The sequence below is a fragment of the Hemiscyllium ocellatum genome, chromosome 16 (genome assembly GCF_020745735.1).
Source record: "Hemiscyllium ocellatum isolate sHemOce1 chromosome 16, sHemOce1.pat.X.cur, whole genome shotgun sequence".
NCBI classification, from domain to species: Eukaryota; Metazoa; Chordata; class Chondrichthyes; order Orectolobiformes; family Hemiscylliidae; genus Hemiscyllium; species Hemiscyllium ocellatum.
Genome location: NC_083416.1, coordinates 70171138 through 70182956, shown reverse-complemented (window position 1 = coordinate 70182956; position 11819 = coordinate 70171138). Strand labels below are relative to the sequence as shown.

General features: G+C 40.9%; 1 protein-coding gene across 1 annotated transcript in view; it reads left to right on the top strand.

The window, feature by feature from the left end:
• Positions 1-4668: 4668 nt before the first annotated feature.
• The window catches only part of LOC132823256 (NEDD4 family-interacting protein 1-like), a 61486-nt gene continuing 54335 nt past the window's right edge, over positions 4669-11819 (top strand). Inside the window, exon 1 of the mRNA XM_060836908.1 lies at positions 4669-4854. Within this exon, the coding sequence (XP_060692891.1) occupies positions 4825-4854 (30 nt within the window). The 5' untranslated portion in view covers positions 4669-4824. The remainder of the gene's footprint in view (positions 4855-11819) is intronic.

Here is an 11819-nt window from a genome sequence, read left to right as displayed (position 1 = left end):
ACAATGCCACTGCCTCCCTTTCTCTGGTTTTTCATTATGTTTCAGAAATTTTCACTGAGGAGTGGAAAAACCACCAGTTCTCTTGTTTTCAATTTGACCAGGACCAAAAGAGGAAAGTTATAGAATGTGTCTTACCCAGTGCCTCTTTGTTCATTTTCCTGCAGCTTTTAGCAGCTTTGACCGTTCCTGTATTTGTCTTTTACAAGCTGTATTTCAACACAGCTCTTCAATACTCAATCTCAGATTCACTCTTACTCCATGATTTGAATTCAATAGTTGCTTGTACTCCATCTTGTGGGCGGCACGGTGGCACAGTGGTTAGCACTGCTGCCGGGTTCAATTCCCGACTCAGGCGACTGATTGTGTGGAGTTTGCACATTCTCCCCGTGTCTGCGTGGGTTTCCTCCGGGTGCTCTGGTTTCCTCCCACAGTCCAAAGATGTGCAGGTTAGGTGAATTGGCCATGCTAAATTACCTGTAGTGTTAGGTAAAGGGGTAAATGTAGGGGGTGGGTTGCACTTCAGCGGGTCCATGTGGACTTGTTGAGCCAAAGGGCCTGTTTCCACACTGTAAGTAATCTAATCTAATCTAATCTAATCTTTTTTGAACAGCTGTGAATGGCTCCTATGCCACCTCCAGGGGGTGCAAACAGCATATATGCACAAAGAGGAAGGCAACAAATGACTGTGTTATAGAATCACAGAATCATACAGATGTACAGCATGGAAACAGACCCTTCGGTCCAACCTATCCATGCCGACCAGATATCCCAACCCAATCTAGTCCCACTTGCCAGCACCCGGCCTATATCCCTCCAAACCCATCCTATTCATTTACCCATCCAGATGCCTTTTAAATGTTGTAATTGTATGAGCCTCTACCACTTCCTCTGGCATCTCATTCCATACACGTACCACCCTCTGTGTGAAAAAGTTGCCCCTTATGTCTCTTTTATAACTTTCCCCACTCACCCTTAACTTATGCCCTCTAGTTCTGGATTCCCCGACACCAGGGAAAAGACTTTGTCCATTTATCCTCTCCCATGCCCCACATTCAGTTACCCTTCAACCTCCGACGCTCCAGGGAAAACAGCCCGAGTCTATTCAACCTCTCCATATAGCTCAAATCCTCCAATCCTGGCAACATCCTTGTAAAGCTTTTCTGAACCCTTTCAAGTTTCACAACATCTTTCCAATATTGAATTGTATGCAGTATTCCAATATGACCTAACCAATGTCCTGTATAGCTGCAATATGACCTCCCAATTCCTGTACTCAATACTCTGACCAATAAAGGAAAGCATACCACACGCTATCTTCACTATCCTATCTATCTGCAACTCCACTCTTGAGGAACTATGAACCTGCACTCCAAGGTCTCTGTTCAGCAACCCTCCCTAGGACCTTACCATTAAGTGTAATAAGTGCTGCTAAGGTTTGCTTTCCCAAAATGCAGCACCTCGCATTTATCTAAATTAAACCCCATCTGCCACTTCTCAGCCCATTGGCCCATCGGATCATGATCCCGAGGTAACCTTCTTCGCTGTCCAGTATCCCTCCAATTTTGATGTCATCTGCAAACTTACTAACTACACCTCTTATACTCACATCTAAATCATTTATATAAATGACAAAAAGTAGTGGACCCAGCACCGATCCTTGTGGCACTCCACTGGTCACAGGCCTCCAGTCTGAAAAACAACCCTCTACCACTACCCGCTCCTACCTTTGAGCCAGTTCTGTATCCAAATGGCTAGATCTCCCTGTATTCCATGAGATCTAACCTTGCTAACCAATCTCCCTCGAACACCTTACTGAAGTCCATACAGGTCATGTCTACTGCTCTCCCCTCATCAATCCTCTTTGTTACTTCTTCAAAAAACTCAACCAAGTTTGTGAGACATAGTTTCCCATACACAAAGCCATGTTGACTATCTCTAATCAGTCCTTGCCTTTCTGAATACATATACATCCTATCCCTCAGGATTTCCTCCAACAACTTGCCTACCACCGGCATCAGGCTCACTGGTCTATAGTTCCATGGCTTCTCCTTACCACCTTTCTTAAACAGTGGCACCACGTTAGCAACCTCCAATCTTCCGGCACCTCACCTGTGACAATCAATGATACAAATATCTCAGCAAGAAGCCCATCAATCGTCTCCCTTACTTCCCTCAGAGTTCTAGGGGAAACCTGATCAGGTACTAGGGATTTACTCACTTTTATGCATTTCAAGATATCCAGCACTTCCTCCTCTTTAATATGGACATTTTTCAAGATGTCACCATCCATTTCTCCACATTCTATACCTTCCATGTCCATTTCCACAGTAAGTACTGATGCAAAATACTTGTTTAGCATCTGCCCTATCTCCTGCAGCTCCACACAAAAGCTGCCTTGCTGATCTTTGGGAGGCCCTATTCTCTCCCTAGTTACCTTTTTGTCTTTAATGTATTTGTAAAAACCCTTTGGATTCTCTTTAACTCTATTTGCCAAAGCTATCTGATGTCCCCTTTTTGCCTTCCTAATTTCTCTCAAGTGTACACCTACTGCCTTTATACTCTCCTCAGGATTCACTCGATCTATCCTGTCTATACCTGACATATGCTTTCTTCTTTTTCTTAACCAAACCTTCAATTTCTGTAGTCATCGAGCATTCTGTATACCTGCCAGCCTTTCCTTTCACCCGAACAGCAATATACTATCTCTGGACTCCCATTATCTCATTTCTGAAGGCTTCCCATTTTCTAGCCATCCCTTTACCTGCAAACATCTGCACCCAATCAGCTTTCGAAAGTTCTAATACTATCAAAATTGGCCTTTCTCCAATTTAGAACATCAACTTTTAGATCTGGTCTATCCTTTTCCATCACTATTTTAAAACTAATGGAATTATGGTCACTGGCCCGAAAGGGCCCTCCCACTGACACTTCAGTCACCTGCACTACCTTATTTCCCAAGAGTAGGTCAAGTTTTGCACCTTCTCCAGTAGGTACATCCACATACTGAATCAGAAATTTTTCTGGTACACACTTAACAAATTTCTCTCCATCTTAATCCTTAACACTATGGCAGTCCCAGTCTATGTTTGGAAACTTAAAATCCCCTACCATGATCACCCTATTATTCTTACAGATAACTGACATCCCACAAATTTGTTTCTCAATTTCCCTCTGACTTTTAGGGGGTATATAATACAATCCCAATAAGGTGATCATCCCTTTCATATTTCTCTGTTCCACCCAAATAGCTTCCCTGGATGTATTTCTGGGAATATCCTCCCTCAGTATGGCTGTAATGCTAACCCTTATGAAAAGCGCCACACTCCCTCCTCTCTTGCCGCCCTTTCTGTCGCATTTGTATCCTGGAACATTAATCTCCCAGTCCTGTCCATCCCTGAGCCATATTTCTGTAATTGCTATGATATCCCAGTCCCATGTTACTAACTATACCCTGAGTTCATCTGCCTTCCCTGTTAGGCCCCTTGCATTGAAATAAATGCAGTTCAACTTATCAGTCCTACCTTGTTCTCTGCTTTGTCCTGCCTGCCCTGATTGTTTGACTCGCTTCTGTTCTCGAGTGTGCCAGTCTCAGCTTGATCTCTTTCCTCACTACTTTTCCCCCCAACCACCTTACGAGTTTAAATCCTCCCGAGTAGGTCCCACCCTGATGTCCCAGACTGAACTGATGCCAAGAGATTTGAGGAAGCACAAATTGAAGCGACCAAGGCGGCCTGGGGATTGGTAATGGCTTTTAAAAACCAATTAACATGAAATAAAGGTGGGCAATCTGAAGTTCCTTATCTTGCATCCAAAACTTTCAATACCAGAAACAAAGACCAAAATCTTAGTAGGTCTGGCAGCAATGTAGAGTGAAATCAGAGTTAACGTTTTGGGTCCATTGACCCTTCTTCAGAACTGATGGTAGTTGGAAAGGGATTTGTTATATAGAAGATGGGGTGGAGGGAGAGTAAATGATTGGTGAAGGTAGACCCTAATGAGAGAGAAACACAGTTGGACAGACAAAGGAATGGTTGAAGGTCAATCTGGGTTGCTGATGGGGACAAATAGTGGTTGACGATGAGTAGTGTGTGGTAGCAGCCAATGTGATGACAAGGCCTGCTGGCTGGGGGGAGAGCATTGGGAAAGGTGCTCAAGTCCTAAAATTGTTGAAGTTGATATTAAGACTGCAGAAGACTGCAGGATTCCTAAGTGGAAAATGACGTGCTGTTCCTCCAGCTTGTGTGGAGCTTCGCTGGAGTACTACAGAAAACCTGAGACAGAAATTGGTCAAGGAAACATGGTGTGTGTTGAAGTGCCAGCAACTGGAAGCTCAGGGTCTTTTTTGCATACAGAACATTAGTGTCCTGAGAACTGGTCACACAGCCTACGATTTGTTCTTTAATGTAGAGAAGACCACATTGTGAGCAACGAGTACGACAGACTCGATGGTAAAGCGTTGTTTCACCTGGAAGCTGTGGTAGGCGCTTTAGATATTGAGTAAGGAGGAAGTAAAAGAGCAAATGTTACACTCTCTACAAAGTAGAGTTACTTCTGCTAAAGTATTGTAGTATCAGCATTCTCAGATAGAAGCTCTGTCATGTTCTGCAGCGCTTGCAGTGGCTATACTGCCGGGCTGGGAGGCGCTGTTGGCAGCCTCTGTCCCCGAAGTCAGTGGCACTCACATCCGGTGCGGCTGCGACGTGAACCAGTTGGTGATCGGAAATCCCAAGCAAAATAAACAGCGGCGTCTCGGCCGGCTCGGCTTTCCTCCCTCTCATCCAACCTCCCGCTCCGTCGCAGGAAGACCTGTTCGCTCGCTGCGCCATGGCGGACAGCAGTAATCGATATCAGGCGGTGAGTGGCGTTTCCCCCGGGGAGGGAGGGTCTATCAGCCCCGCACAGGCGGCCCGGCCGGCGATGGCTGGGCGACACCGAGGTTTGGCGTTTTCCTCTAGGCCGAGAACCCTCTAAAATGGATGGGGGTGGGGGAGACGACGAAAGCGTTTGCGAGACGTGGCACTGGACTTAATAAATATCGGTGATCAATAGGAAACAATATGGTTGTTAATCCAGTGCTATTCAGTTCTTTATTCAAAGTGTTACGTACCAAAGGTCGTGTTTGGACGGAAATGTCTTTACCGGTGTTGGGAAATTTAGCATTTCTGAACACCTTGATCGTTGCTAGTCACGGTCACACACCTTGTTTTAACATCTGGACTGGATTCGTGTCATTCTCCAAAAACGTCCCCATAAGTCTTGAAATAAGGTTTCACAGTCTCTCAGTCCTGGTTAGAGTCCGCGTCAATCTCTTGTCGACAACCTGAGGTCAAAGGATTGCGGAAGCTGTCAACATGGTGGCAGTGCTGAGAGTAACAGTTTAAAACACTCTTGATTAGAATTACAAACTTTTTTGGGAGAGCGACTTGCTTGAAAGTTGCACGCTTTGGAGTCACAAATCTACTTTTGAGACCTTTCCCACAAACGACTGGAATGTCGAATTCTCACAGTCTGTCCCTCAAGGACACTGCAAGTCAATTATTTCCAACAAGAAAAAAGTGTTACTTTAAGTAAAAATACATTGATGTCTGGGTAGAAGGTATTATGGGGCCCTAAGCAACATTTGGAGACATGGATTCTGATTTTAAAAACAAGGAAAGACTTAGACCTGCCTGAACAGGATGTCTAATTTACCAGTTTTATAAATAATCACCAGTACTATAAATACTTCACAGCTGATCAGTTGACGTTTTGAGTGGTGAGGTGCAAGCAACCTTGATATCATGCTGCTCCACCCCAAATGGAAATGAATATTGAAGGAAAGCGCCAGGAATGTTTTGTAACAGTATTAGCTTGTGACAGTAGAGGGTGGCTACCAGACACTGCAGACAAGTCACTCCTGAATCCAATTTAATCTGTAATTATGCTTCTCTGCCTAATAGCAAGTCGCTGCGCCTTTTTAATGTTGGTTGTACAAGTTTCAATGAAATGCTTTGGGATGTTTTACAATGTTAAATGTTATAAAATTAAGGTTGACTGTGTAAGCTTTTTTTAATTAATTGCCTCATTTACTACATAGTTCTATGATGATAATCTCCATGCCTGATTTAGAATTTGTTTTTTAAGTAAAATATTTTTGTATGCATTTTTAGAATACAGTGCAGAATAATTGAATAGGAGGTGCTGCACAGTAAGGGCATAAAGCTATGTGAGTTCTATCTTTAGTTGTTGTGACTTGTAAACCTTCGTAGGCATGTAATTTTGTGGTTGAATAGAAAGGGATATAATTTTTGTTCCAGATATATAATGAGTTATGGATAAAATGCTGTAATGGTAGATCTTGACAAAATGGAACAAAACTGTCCTCTTTTAAAGCATTTAGATTTTAAATGTTTGATAGTGTTTGATTGGGCAGCTGATTAATCCTTAGGAAGAATTCATTCCTGAGACCTATACAGGAAGCTTTTGAGAAGTAAGACATTTTAAGACGATCAGCATTAATACAGAAACACACAATTTATATCTGAAGAAGAAAATCTTCAGGAAGGAGTCAGCGCATGATTCATTTAAATAGCTGACTCTGCATTTTTAAGGCAAACTTGTGACCACTTGTGTTACTGTCTTTTGGAAACTACTGCAGTTAAAGAGGTGACTTGGGTATGATTCAAATCATAAGAGCTCACTTCTTTTGTTGAATTTTTCTGGAAATATGTAAATTAGTGTTATGTGGGAATTGCTGCATATTACTAAAACAGTAAAATAAGTTGTATACTTTTTGGGTTTTTTTGTCCTCCCTTTATATTTACTGGAACTAATGTCATAATCCACTTTTGTTCCAGGAGGCAGAGCTTTCCAAAGGTAGATTTGTATCTCTACTCTTGAACTGATTCGTTCCCAGAAACATTACTCCATTAGGTATTGGCCCTCTGCCTGTTTTGTTAGATAACTTACCATCAGATTGATTGTTACATTTATAAGAGCACTGTCAGAGATTTTACTTCCCCTTGGGTTGGGAGGTTATCATCTTGTTTGGTCATGTGTAAAACAAACTTTACATTTTGTAATTCAGTTTGGAAGAGTATTTGTGTTTCTTTTAAACAATTTCTTTTATTCCCACCTGCAGTGAGTGCCAACATGAGATTATGTTCTCACATTGTTTCAAATGCGAATTGTTTTGGAACACACGCCTTTGCTTTGAAAGATGAATCCTACCTTTGAAAGAAGAATTCCCTCCCCTCTGCTGAATTGAAAATCTTAAAGAAACCATTCTTTGAAAGTCTGTCCCTAAATTCCCCTGTGTTTAAAACATTTTTTGAAACTCATCTCTGGGAACCAGGTCTTGGCAATCTCTCCTAACGATCTGTCCATTTTCCATCTGCTTCTTGCGATGCATCATGATGTGTTGTACAGCCATTAAAAACATCAAATAAATGCAAATTTTACGTGGTCCTCTCACAGTAATGTTCAATAGAGAACCCAATGTGTTGACTAGTGATAATGGTAGAATAGAGTTCAATTTGGCTGGTGAACCAACAAAAGTGTCCTTTTGGTTTGGTTGAGCTATGAACTTAGATTTGGGCTGGCAAGTTTACAATAGTGATGGTTAATTGCCTTGAGTTAACATCAGGTGGTAGAAAGTGAGGACTGCAGATGCTGGAGCTCAGAGTTGAAAGTGTGGTGCTGGAAAAGCGCATCAGGTCAGGCAGCATCCGAGGAGCAGGAGAATCAAAGTTTCAGGTATAAGTCTTTCAGGGAATCCCTTATGGACTCAGACCTGTTAGCCCCTCTCTTGGTTCATCCTGGAGATTGTACTGGAATAAAAAAAAACCTCTTACTGAGAGACTAGTTTAATTTTAGTAATCCCCTTTATTTACCAATAGCATCACTGTCACTGTTACGCATAACATTGATGCCTATAAGCTAAACTAACTAGATTCTAATAAGAGTAGGGTACTGGCTTTTCAAGTGCCCCGCAGGCTGCTCCGATACACTCTCACAAAGTGGCTTCCTTTACACAAAAGTTTTCAAAACTTTGGCAAGTTCTTAATTAGACAGATAACAGTGAAAGATAATAATTCGTAAGGAAGAAAAGTTAATTGACAGGTCTGTGTATGCTTGGCTAATCACTCCTGCAGTTCCTAAGCAATTCATCAGGTGGGAAAAACATTTCCAGCCGAGTTAGGCGCCTACTAGTGAGATAAACTCCTATCATAAAGAGGTACAGTATGAGCTAATTGGAGAGTTCATAAGGTAACCTTGCTCAGCTCACAAGTCTGATACAATTATTTTACAAAATGGTTTCCTGACACATTGTGCCAGAATCTTTTCAATGTTAGGCTTAGAATAACTTTTATTAAAGCTAGGAACAGACTCCAGCTTTTTAAGCACTTAATCATTCTGTGCTGAGACTGAGATGTTACCGTAAGGTTGCATTTAAACTGATTCATTAGTCTTTGAATTAAACATGCTTTCTTTTCAGGGTTGTGATTCAAATTCAAATAAGACATAAGATCTGATGAGTTAGAATTGACAGTGGGGGCAGTCTGTAAGGTCTGTAGAGTGGTCTGCAAGAACAGCAAGTAAGTTAAAGCTTCGTCAATATTTAAACTTTTACAGAGTTTGTATTTAATAACCGGTATTGGCTATTCAATATCATCATAAAGTCTGAAAATGCTTAAATTCAATCCATAGCAGATAAACGCTAAGAGTTAATTTTCTACTGGCTTCAGCAGACTCAGCTTTAAAATGGTCTCTCTCTGGTGTCCTTTTGAACTCTCAAGTCAGGATCTTATAACAGCAAAGATGTTTTTCTGTGTCTGCCCCACTTGCAAGGGGTAATAAGAATACATTATAATTGACATGATCTGACTGTTAATTACAAGGCTTTTGATAGTGCTAAGTTTTGTTCCAGGGTCAGAATCAAACACACTCATTAATTTCACAAGGGAAGAGCCGTGAATATTATCACTTGGTGTCCTGTTCACACAGATTCACCGATGCTAAGGCAAATGTTCTTAATTGCCTTATAGCATCCTGTTATCACTTGGTGAGCACAGATGTCCCTATCTTTTGCATTCCTTGAAATACCACCCCCCACCTTTTTCTGAGCGTTCCTGCCTGTCTGTTTTCTAGTGTAGTAAATGTGTTCTATAATTCAGCATTACATTTTAGTTGAAATGTTTAAAGACAAGTTTTAAGGCTACAAACTTTCTCATCCTGCTCAGATGCTGCCTGATCTGTGCTTTTCCAGCACCACGCTCTTGACCTTGAGCTGACATCAGTCAATTTGTCTTGAAGCCAACTTGACCTCAGAGAACTCTTCATATCTTAAAAATGTCTGCCCCAACCCTTTCACTCTAGAAGGAAATTGTCACTAACCTTGTCCAAGGAGGACAAGAATATTGGATGCATGATCCATTTTATTATTTTTAAGGAATTGATGATGGATCAATAAAATAGTTTGAGTACTCCTGTCAGTGCATTCCTTGTAACATTTCAAAGAAAATGGAAGGTGTAAATTTGATGTATGTGTAAGTATGTCACCTCCATGAGCTGTTGTTGCATTCAACCTTGTAGTTGAGAACAGATGGCATTGTATTAACTAATGATTTATGTAAGCAAACTGTAACTGGAATAGACAGTATCATTGTATTGGTTATTGTTTAGATCCAATTCCTTTCATTATTTAGGTGTTTTGTAAATAGAATGTTGATGAGCTGTGCAATACAAATTGTCGTCTTTGTTAATGCTGACAGTGACTTCTTTGGGTAAGGACAGCTTAGTGTTGTATTGACTCCAATGCATCCTTTTGTATTTTATGGCATGTTCTTGTGTATCTGGTCGGCCACAAATAATTACTTCACGTCAAGCTTCTTGTATATGTTATCAATCCAGCCATCAGAGGACTATGCTTACCTGAAGGATTGATTTTTTTTGGCTGTGGGCTGCATGATTGGTTAACTTTCCTCATGAGGTGTCATGGTAATCTTCTTCTCCTTCAGCTTGCCTGACTTGTTCTTAAATTTGTGCTGACTTATTTTATGTTGTTATCATAATATCGATCATTAAAAGGTAGCCTTATGACCATGCAACCATTGCAGTTGTTATAAAAAAAATCCATCTGGTTCATTCATTTCTTTCGGGAAAGAAATCTGCCAACCTTAGCTAGTCTGTTTACATGTGACAGCATCCTCACAGCAATTTGGTTGTCTCTTAACTGCCCTCTGAAATGGCCTAGCAACAAATGCTACGCCACGTCCCATGTAAGAATTTCTTTTGAATGTCCTTTTGCTGTTTGGAGAATTTAATATTACTGGCTGTTGGTAACCAGAATGCAGAACAATTTTTCACTATTTTAGAAGTTACAAGTACAATTCTAATATTGCAGCTTGAGGTTTTAAGTTTGCTTGCTGAGCTGTTAGATTTATTCCCAAACGTTCCGTCACCATACTAGGTAATATCATCAGTGAGCCTCTGATGAAGCGTTGGTGTTCTGTCACGCTTGCTATGTGTGTCTTGGTCTGTTCAGGTGGGTGCTTTTGCTTTCGGTTCTGTTTCTGAGAGGTTGGTTAATCGGGTCCAAATCTATATATGTGTTAATGGAGTTTCGGCTTGAATTCCTGTTTGATTGCAGCTTTATTTAGAGTGGTTAATAGGTGCTTATTCCAGTTTTCCTCTCAATTTCCAAAGCATATGTAGTGAATAAGTTTTATATATTACAGGTAATACAGGCAAGTAACATTTCGAGCAATGTTTTCAGACTAGATTAGTCTTCTGAGTGAATTACTGTAGTTTTTGTATTGATCTTATTGTCTTTGTAGTCATTAAGAAATTAATTGCTGAATAATAAATGGGCATTTGGAATGACCAATCCAGTATTCTTGAGTGCTCAGTCCCCTAAATTAAAGAAATGCTAGAGAAACAGTAGGTCGGGCAGCATCTGTGGAGAGAAAACACTCTAAACGTTTCAAGTCCAGAGGCCCTCCTTAAGAACACCAGTAGTATATGGTAAATTAAATGCTCCCAATGACCCATGACCTCCACCTACGCAGAAGAATGAGCGGTAAATTCCTGGAAACATCATCACCTTCAATTGTCACTCCATATTGACACACATCCCTATTTCTTTCACTCTGCGTTTGTCAACATGTTTTGAATGCTAATCTGGCATTCTATGGAAGCAGTCATCACTCTCAAGATGACTGTTTCTTAAAGGTCCAAAAATGGTTGTTTGAATGTAGCTAGGGAACATCAGTAAGTACGGTCTTGCTTGCGTTGCCCATGGACTGAGAGCCAATGAATGAATTCTTTTTCCCAGTAAAATACATTGAGTTCCAAAAAGGCTCCATTGAATATATGGTACTCACATATTATCCGTTTAGTTTCAGTAAAGGGATGGCTGGAAAATGGGAAGCCTTAAAAAATGAGATAACGGGAATCCAGAGAAAGTATATTCCTGTTAGGGTGAAAGGAAAGACTGGTAGGTATAGGGAATGCTGGATGACGAAATAAATTGAGGCTTTGTTTCAGAAAACAAAAGGAAGCATACGTAAGGTATAGACAGAATAGATTGAGTTAATACTTAGAGTATAAAGGAAGTAGGAGTTTACTTAAGAGGGAAATCAGGAGGGCAAAAAGGGGACATGCGATAGCTTTGGCAAATACAATTAAGGAGAATCCAAAGAGTTTTTACAAATACATTAAGAACAAAAGGGTAACAAGGCTGAGAATAGGGCCCCTCAAAGATCAGCAAGGGGCCTTTGTGTGGAGCCACAGACAATGGGGGTGATACTAAACGAGTATTTTGCATCAGTATTTACTAT